Source organism: Triticum aestivum, chromosome 1B, assembly GCF_018294505.1.
Source record: "Triticum aestivum cultivar Chinese Spring chromosome 1B, IWGSC CS RefSeq v2.1, whole genome shotgun sequence".
In the NCBI taxonomy this organism is placed as follows: domain Eukaryota; kingdom Viridiplantae; phylum Streptophyta; class Magnoliopsida; order Poales; family Poaceae; genus Triticum; species Triticum aestivum.
This window is the reverse complement of record NC_057795.1, coordinates 303448573-303458488: the sequence shown is the minus strand read 5'-3', so window position 1 is coordinate 303458488 and position 9916 is coordinate 303448573. Positions and strand designations below refer to the sequence as shown.

At 52.8% G+C, this 9916-nt stretch overlaps 1 protein-coding gene across 1 annotated transcript; it reads right to left on the bottom strand.

Annotated features, from left to right (window-relative positions):
- Positions 1-4819: 4819 nt before the first annotated feature.
- LOC123120750 (probable leucine-rich repeat receptor-like protein kinase At1g35710) lies at positions 4820-9305 on the bottom strand. Its single transcript, XM_044540750.1, has 2 exons — positions 5912-9305; positions 4820-5518 (listed from the first exon to the last, which is right to left on the bottom strand). The coding sequence occupies exons 1-2, from the start codon at positions 9198-9200 to the stop codon at positions 5151-5153; spliced, it is 3657 nt and encodes a 1218-aa protein (XP_044396685.1). The 5' UTR covers positions 9201-9305; the 3' UTR covers positions 4820-5150.
- Between the last annotated feature and the right edge of the window lie 611 nt (positions 9306-9916).

Below are 9916 nucleotides of genomic sequence, written 5' to 3'. Positions count from 1 at the left end.
GCAGACCCGTTGACTAAGCCTCTCTCACGAGCAAAACATGATCAGCACCAATACTCCATGGGTGTTAGAATCATTAGTGTGTAATCTAGATTATTAACTCTAGTGCAAGTGGAAGACTGAAGAAAATATGCCCTAGAGGCAATAATAAAGTTATTATTTATTTCCTTATTTCATGATAAATGTTTATTATTCATGCTAGAATTGTATTAACCGGAAACATAATACATGTGTGAGTACATAGACAAACAAGTGTCGCTAGTATGCCTCTACTTGACTAGCTCATTAATCAAAGATGGTTATAGTTTCCTAACCATAGACATGGGTTGTCATTTGATAAAAGGGATCACATCATTGGGAGAATGATGTGATTGACTTGACCCATTCCATTAGCTTAGCACTTGATTGTTTTAGTTTACTGCTATTGCTTTCTTCATGACTTATACATGTTCCTATGACTATGAGATTATGCAACTCCCGTTTACCGGAAGAACACTTTGTGTGCTACCAAACGTCACAACGTAACTGGGTGATTATAAAGGTGCTCTACAGGTGTCTCCGATGGTACTTGTTGAGTTGGCATAGATCGAGATTACTATTTGTCACTCTGATTGTAGGAGAGGTATCTCTGGACCCTCTCGGTAATGCACATCACTATAAGCCTTGCAAGCAATGTGACTAATGAGTTAGTTGCAGGATGAAGCATTACAGAACGAGTAAAGAGACTTGTCGGTAACGAGATTGAGCTAGGTATGGAGATACTGACGATTGAATCTCGGGCAAGTAACATACCCATGACAAAGTGAACAACATATATTGTTATGCGGTTTGACCGTTAAAGATCTTCGTAGATTATGTAGGAGCCAATACGAACATCCATGTTCCGCTATTGGTTATTGACCGGAGACGTGTCTCGGTCATGTCTACATAGTTCTCGAACCCGTAGGGTCCGCATGATTAACGTTCGGTGACGATCGGTAATATGAGTTTATGTGTTTTGATGTACCAAAGGTAGTTCGGAATCCCGAATATGATCACGAACATGACGAGGAGTCACGAAATGGTCAAGACATAAAAATCAATATATTGGATGACTATGTTTGAACTTCGGAATGGTTCCAGGCAAGTTCGGACAAATACCGGAGTACCGGGGAGTTACCGGAACCCCCCGGGGAGTATAATGGGCCTATTGGGCCTTAGTGGAGAAGAGGAGGGGCGGCCAGGGCATGCCGCACCCCCCCTCCCCCTCTAGTATGAAATGGACAAGGAGGGGGGCGGCGCCCCCCTTTCCTTCCCCCTGTCCTACTCCTACTCTTGCAAGGGTTGGAGTCCTACTCCCGGTGGGAGTAGGACTCCCCTTAGGGCGCGCCTAGGAGGGCCGGCCCCTTCCCCCCTCCACTCCTTTATAAACGGAGGAAGGGGGCACCCCATAGACACACAAGTTGATCATTGATCTTTATCTGTGTGCGGTGCCCCCCTCCACCATAATCCACCTCGGTCATATCGTAGCGGTGCTTAGGCGAAGCCCTGCGTCAGTAGCTTCATCAACACCGTCATCACGCCGTCGTGCTGACGGAACTCTCCCTCGAAGCTCTACTGGATCGTGAGTTCATGGGACATCATCGAGCTGAACGTGTGCAGATCGCAGAGGTGTCGTACGTTCGGTACTAGGATCGGTCGATCGTGAAGACGTACGACTACATCAACCACGTTGTCATAACGCTTCCGCTTACGGTCTACGAGGGTACTTGGACGACACTCTCCCCTCTCGTTGCTATGCATCACCATGATCTTGCGTGCATGTAGGAATTTTTTGAAATTACTACGTTTCCCAACACTGGGTCCCTATGCGGTCGCACACCATAATGAATGGCCTTGAGTCCTGCTCAGAAAGACGAGACAATGACGACTTCCTGAAGATGAAAAAAGGTTCTTCCCACCTAGTCTCGTTCTGGTGGTGCGTCTAGTATTGTTGAAGAACGTGTGGATGTTTGTGCTAGCGGATTTCGCAAGATTCAATCGGTGGTTGTCTTTGATGGATCTACTCGGATCTGGTCCTCGTTCATCTATGTCCGCCGACGAGCTGCACCCCTCGTCGCAGCTCAGCATCCCTCCGGATCCGCAACACCTAGATGAGTTTTGGCTATAGGGGATAAATGTGTGGAGCAGGTGTTTCGCTCGTGATTGTTAGAAGGGAAAGAGGGATTTGGTGCAATAGTTCTTGTATTGCTTGAGCCTTATGGGCATATATATAGGAGTACAATGATCTACTTGGAGTACAAGACGATGGTTGTGACGCCATGTCAAAGAAATTGAAGGGGCCAGCAGAGAAGAACTCGACGATGGTTGTGGCGCCAATCGGCGCGGGGCCGCTGTAGCCCGCGGTTGTCAGAGTAGACGAAGTGGTCGGGGTAGATAACGGTGACGCTGGCGACGGGCTGGTGCTGGACGAAGACGAAGGAGGTGGACGGGCGGCGTGGCTCGGGTGAACGAGCGGCAGCGGCGCCGAAGAAGAGCGGCGGCGGCGGCCCGACGGCGGCGGTGGCTAGGTTAGGAGTGCGGTGGCGTTGCTCGAAGTTGGCGGGGAAACACCCGATAGCGTGACGAAGACCGACGCGGACAGTGGCGTTCCCGCGTCGAGGGAGGCGGCGTGGCACATACCACAGGAAGTCGACGCGCAAGAACGATGGAGTGGACCGCGGGCCGCGGCGCTGCGGACCGGAGGGGCGACGCAGCGGCATCCGACGGGTCGGGGCGGCGGCGGGAAGACCATGAGGTGGAGGCGGTGACCGCAGACCGCGGCGCTACGACCCGAAGGGGCGGCGCAGCGGCGGAGTGCGAGTCGGTGCAACCACGGGGACGGCCTCGGGCGGCGGCATGGACCGCGTGCCACGCTTGCTACAATCCGATGGGGTGACGCAGCGGCAGCGCGAGGGTCAGTGCAGCCACGGGGATGGCCTGAAGCGGGCGTCCTCGGGGCAGCGGTGGACCGCGGGCCGCGTCACTACGGCCCGAAGGAGCGACGCAGCGGCAGCACACGGGTCAATGCAGCCGCAGGGAGAACCACAGGGAGGCGGCGCTGCGGCCCGACGGGACCGCTGCGGCAACCCGTTGCTCACTCGGTGGAGAGGCATGTTGTACTCGATGACAATTCTCACAGGACGTACGAAGGCACGCGCAACCAACTGATCAGGTCGGTCGTGGTGCGGATGAAGCGGATCGCGTACGCTCGGATGATCAATCCAAACGTCCGCGAAGTCGAGGTAGCTGCTCGGAGTAGGTCGCGCGTTTGGACGTGACAGAACCTGAGCCACCGGATACATGCGCAGCAGACAGATGCTGATCGCACGTGCTAGGCCCTTTTCGCAGAAATGCGGCACACCTTGAGTGGACGGGAGCGCTATGCCCCCCTGGTAGGAACAGAGCTGCTGGCAAAAAAACTCCTTCGCGTTCGGAGGAGGAAACCTCCAAGGCGGCATACATTCATCTAATGCTATCAGATGAGAGTGATAGTGAGAGCGTTAACCAACAAAGGGGTGGGAGCGTAGTGCCACGAGCCAAGCACGAGGTGCATCCGGGTGCACCAAGTGCCAATGGCCAGCACGGGGGTGCCATGCACCATATGAGCGATGGAGCTCCGTACCAGACAAGTGCAGCACTACCGCACGACAGATGAAGTGGCGACGCCGCGCGACACCATGGTCAATACATTGCACCAGCAGGACGTGCCGTGAAGCAACGTGATGCAACCGAGCTGTATGGATACGGGGCGGTGGAGTAGTCCGGATCAGATCAAGGCGATGACAGACGGCGCAGAACAACAGCGGACGGATGCGCGGACGACAACCGCTACAGGCCGCCGCATCACGCAAGGCCGGCGTGTCGGAGAAGAAGTCGGTGTAGTCGATGCCGAAGTCGGAGTAGAAGCGCCCGAGGGTCGATGGCGGCGGCGGGCGATGCAAACCGATCTTAGATCGGAAAACCAAAAAGTAAACGCCGATCAAAATGACCGGCGAGAGAGAAACCACGGTCAACGATTGGGAAAATGACTCTATAGGGCAACCGGTCAACACGACCGGCGGACGAACCTTAGATACAGGCGGCGCATGGGTGCGGAAGCGGCGATGGCTAGGGTTTAAGATCGAGGTAAGGCTGATACCATGTTAGAAGGGAGGGAGGGATATGGTGGCATAATTCGTGTATTGCTTGAGCCTCATGGACATATATATAGGAATACAATGATTTACATGAAGTACAAGACAAAGCAAGAACAAATCCTAGTCTATCTTATCTTTCATGATAACCAATATACTCAACGGTGATAAAGGATATCGCAGAAGGAGGCGGACCGGCGTGGTTATCAGCCGGTTGAGGCCAGTTGTCTCCCAAAAAAAAGGGGTCATCGTACGTGTGCAATCCCCCGACACCGCAGGTGCCCCGACGTGCCTGACGAACCAGAGCCGCCAATTTCAACCTGTCGAGACGGAGGTAGCTGTGCTCTGATTTGTCAATCAAACGATCCGACGAGACCATGGATCATGGATGGGACTCTTGTGATGATAGTGTTGTTGATGGAGATGAATCATTGATCAGCAACAGCGAGGGTAGCAGAAATTCTTGGGGGTACTACCCCTGCGAGGAAATTGTTTTCCTGAATCTGGTAAATCAAGTTGTGGCATGGGATCACTTTTCACAACGCTTTTTAGCCACTGGTTTTCTTAATGCAATAGCACATTAAACGGTTTCTCTTCTTTAGGGAGCTATAAGAAGATTTATCGCATAAATATATCCATTATATATTTGGACAAGATCTTTTTATCCATTTCCAGAGACATAATACTTGTTGCCTTTTTATTGTCTACTTATATCTTACAGTTACACCTTACTGCTTAGCCCTTCACAGGAAATAGCATAATGATAGTACAAACTACAAAGAGAAATACAAACATCACATTGTTTCAGTCAGACAGTCTTCAGGATAGTTTGTCTAACTATTTTATCAGAGTTATCGCAATATGCTCTCCTAGTGCTGGTCTTTGGCAGTTAAATTGACATACAAACTACTTGAGGATCTGAAACTGCATTTTACAGAATTAATAAGTCTGCAATTTTCACCTGCCCATGTAGGTTCACAATCTCTGCACAAAGGTGCATCACTTCTGGTAGTCTGTTAGCTTGCTTATTGTGATAAGTCGGAATGCTTCGGAGAGGTAGGCCTGGGTATGTGCTGCTATCTCTTGCGCTACGGATCGCATTGCAGGCCTGGATTCAGGTTTTGCCCTGGTGCAGGCAAGCGCTATCCTGACGATGAACACAACCTCTTCTGCAAGCTGTTCCGTTGGAGGATCCAGCCGCTGGTCCAGTATGTCCTTGAGGAGTAAATCGTCTTCTTGTGATGAGGATATCGCCGGCAGAGAGGTTAGCAAGTCACCTGGGTGCTTCCCCATCAGGACCTCCAGTGCAACAACGCCGAAGCTGTACACATCACACTTCTCTGTCACCCTCATTGTGTATGCAAATTCTGCAAGAAAACAACATGAGCCGTCATATGTTAGTGTGCAGTGTGTTGCTCCAATATGACATTGCTAAGTAGGTGTCTGAATTTTGTGGAATTTGAGCATACGGAATGACACTGATCCAAATACACATATTAGCAAGGCTGCGGCAACTACTTCTGAGTACTTAACTCTTTGATGACAATTATTCAACTAGGATAGAAGTGGCTTCACTAGGTTCTCACGCACAGTTAATAGAAATATCTAACATAATGTCCTCATAAAATTCTCCAGCACCAGTAGGGATCTTCGCATTTTTGAAGTTTTTTTTTTGACAAAGATTATTGTTACCGAGCAATTAATAAAGAATCCATTTATATGTCTCATTGCAAAATCATATATTGTATGTGTAAGTGTACCTGGAGCCATGTAGCCATATGATCCTGCCACAGAAGTCCAGTTAGTTGAAGCAGACCCAAGCAACTTTGCGGTGCCAAAATCACACAACCGTGGCTCGAAGTCAGATTCAAGCAGGATATTATTCAAAGTGATGTCGCGATGAACGATGGGCGGGTTGCAGTCATGATGCAGGTAGGCCAGGGCATGAGCAACCCCCTGTATCACCTTCATCCTCACGTCCCAGTCCAGCTTCTTCTTCCCTTCGTCCCCGTACAATGTCTTCGCCAAGCTGCCCCTTTCCAGGTACTCATACACCAGGTACATGTAGTCACCGCTAGTGCAGAAGCCATGGAGCTTGACGATATTCCGGTGGCGGACCTCTGTCAGCGCCTTTATCTCATTCTCAAAGCTCTTTTTGCTAACATCCGATATGTCGCCTGTCTCGGCGACATGGAATCGCTTCACAGCCACAACCTGGCCACTTGCAAGCTCGGCCCTGTACACAGTTCCGAACCCTCCTTTACCAATGCAGAAGGTTTCGTTGAAGTTGTCTGTGGCATTCACGATATCGAGGAATGTGAACTTTCCCTCCTTTTCCCAGATCATGGACTCAAAAGCATCATTGGTGTTAGCCTCCAGCACTTTCTGCTCACGAGGCCTCCTTCTGCATAGCAGTATGACGCAAGCAGCAAGGGCTGCAAGTAACACAACCCCAACAACTGACACAACTGTTGCAATGACTATTCTCTTGTGATGCCCTGAAGATGCACCGCCAGAACCGAGGTCACAAGAAGTTATACCTTGCACATTACCACAGAGCCCCAAATTCCCAATGTAGGCATCAGCTGATGTGTTCTGGAAAGCATTCCCTGATGGTATCTTACCGGTGAGTCGATTGTAAGAGAAATCAACTGTTTCAAGGCTTGACATGCCAGAAAACCCTGCTGGTATTGGACCACTGAGATCGTTGTGTGACAGGTTCAGTTTCTGCAAATTCGTCAGCTTCCCAAGATTTGAGGGGATCGCACCTGAGAATGAGTTACTGCTCAGATCAAGAAGCCTCTGCAGCTGAACAAGATTGCCGAGCTCACCTGGTATCTGCCCTGACAACTTGTTCTTGCTCATATCAAGAAAAATTAGATAACTGAGCTTGCTAAGGCCAGACGGTATCGTCCCCGTAAGCGAGTTCCCAGACAAATCGACTGCCTGTAACTTGGAATTGTTGCCCAAATTTGCCGGAATTGACCCAGAGAGGGCATTATGGCTAAGATTGAGACTGAATAAGAGGCTGAGCTGGCCCAGCTCAGGTGGAACACTTCCTGTGAGATTATTCTCAGCCAAGCTGAGGTCCTGTAAGCTTGCCATGCTCCCAAACGCCGCTGGAATGCTACCTGATAAACCATTGCCGTCCATGTGTAGGCGGGTGATATTGGTGCATTTTCCCCAATCAGAAGATAGCCGGCCGGTCAATTCGCTCCCAGAGACGTCCAGGTAGTCCAAGCCGGGGTGGACACCGAACGCCTCTGAGATGTCGCCGGTGAAGTGGTTCCCTTCCAGCCGCACCCGGAACAGGCCCGTGCAGTTCTTGAGGCACGGCGGCAGCGTGCCACTGAAGTTGTTGTGGTTCGCCGTGAAGTTCTGCAGCGCGAGGCCATCACATAGTCTCTGTGGCAGTTCGCCGGAGAAGCTGTTGTTCGCGAAGCTTGCGTCGGTCAAGCTCAGCCCCTTCCCGAGGTCCGGCGGTACGGTACCACTGAAGTTGTTGTCAAACAGGGCAAGGTATTGAAGATTTCTGAGCAATGTAATGGTGGCGGGCAGCTCGCCTTCCAAATTATTGGTGTTGACGTCCAAGACTTCCAACGCCGTCATGTTGCCAATCTCCAGCGGGATCGTGCCGGTAAGCTTGTTGAAGAAGAGCGCCAGCCTCTTGAGCTTCGTGAGCTTACCAAACGAGCTGGGGATCGGCCCCGTGAGAGAGTTCACCGACAAATCCAACTGAGTAAGGCTCACCAGCTCGCCTAGCTCTGCTGGGATAGAGCCTGTAAGGTTGTTGCTGAAGAGATACAAGATATCCAGCTTGGTTGCCTTGCCGAGCTCTGGTGGAATCTTCCCGGTGAATGAGTTCATTTGCACTTGGAACGATATGAGCTCTGGCCAGCTCCTGAACAAAGACGGCGGAATCTGACCGGTGAGTTTGTTCGACGATATGCCAAACTCGCGCATTTTGCGCATCCCGGCGAACGCTGGCGGCAGGACACCGGTGAGCTGGTTCATGGACAGCTCCATCAAATTGAGATTGCCAAGGTTGCCCAGCTCCGGTGGAATAGTGGAATTCAACCCGGCGCTCTTGAGATCAAGGCGTTGCAGCATTTGGAGCCGGCCAAGAGCCGGCGGGATCGTCCCGCCGAGCGGGTTGCCACCGAGTTCAAGAACTCTGAGCTGGGACATGGAGCCAAGGAAATCGGGGATTCCTCCGTTCAGATTATTGGTTGCAATCCGTAGGTCCCGGAGATTCCTCAGCTTCGACAGCGACGGCGGTATCCGCCCGGAGAAAGCATTGACGGACAGGTTGAGGTACATGAGGTTGGGGAGCTTCTCGGCCAGCGAGTCCGGTATCGGCCCCGAGAAATTGTTCTGCGACAGGTCGAGGTAGGTGACGTTGCCGCTCTTGAGGACGAACTCCGGGAAGCCGCCGTTGAGGTAGTTGAGGTAGAGCGACATGAACCTGACGGTGGGCATCGGCGAGAACTTGCCGTAGTCCGGATCGGTGAGGAAGTTGGCACCCAGATCGAAATGCTGGATCCTGGGGAGCCTGCTGAGCTGGTGGGGGATGGCTTCGGCGAGGTTGTTGTTGTAGAGACGCAGCTCGACGAGGCCGGAGAGGTCAGCGAGCTGCGGCGGGATGGAGCCGTTGAATCCGTTGCTGCCGAGGTCGAGCGTGGCGAGGGAGCGCAGGCGCGAGAGGCCCGCTGGGATGGCGCCGATGAAGTTGTTCCCGTTGAGGTCGAGCGCGGCGAGGGCCGGGAGCGCCGCGGCGTCGAGCTTGTCGAGCGTGCCGGCGAGGCCCAGCCCCCGGAGCGCGAGCGAGTCGACGCGGCCGGCGGCGTCGCAGGACACGCCCTTCCAGGAAGAGCAGAGGCCCGCGGGCTTGGCCCAGGTGGAGAGCGCGTCCGGGAGCGGGCGGTCGAGGCTGGCCTTCCAGGCCAGCAGCGCCTCGGCCTCCGTCGCGGCATTGGCGGCGCCGGCGGAGAGCAGGAGGAGGACGAGGAGCGGGAGGAGGATGAGGGCTCGTGCGCCTGGCGTCGGCATTGGCTGGCGGGACGGACGGAGCGCGCCGTCGGGGAGGGGACGGGGAGTGGCGGAGCGGAGCGAGAGGAGGGGGGATTTCAGCTTGCGGCGCGGCTGGTCAGTGGGACGCGGGGTTGACTCGAGGAGACAAGTACTACTAGTACTAGTACGGCACCCATGTGTGTGGTTGGGTGGTGCGGTGCGGTGCGAGTCTGTGTGGGGAAGCGGAATACAGCGACTTGGAGGCATCGTCGTCGCGTACCGGAATTCCAGCGGCCAGAGAAGAGGGTTTCAGGGCCGACAGCCTGTGCTTTGCTTGTCCATGATACCAGCGGCTTGCCGTGGTTTGACCTCCTTTTTTTCGTTTGATGTAAAAATGCAGTGCTTTGACTTGAATAAAATGGCCCGGCATATCATGGTGGACGATTCCATTCCTCTTACTATAATCGTTGATTGATCCATCGTGATCGCGGTCCATTCCAAGCCGGTCTGGATTCATTAGCCGCAAATTTAGAAGTTGGACCGTGAGCTGCTGCCGGACGGTGACAACCGCCGGAGGTTCCTCCTCCGTCCGTGCCTCATCCATGCCGCGGGTTCAGTTTTCTGTAGCTGCACTCCAAACTTGGACAATGTATGGGTTCCAGAGTGTCTATCTGCATGACGCGCTCTATCTATTAACAAATGAACTCATTAATTAAATTTCAGTTATACGTTCAGCCATGAAAACCGTGTTGCCA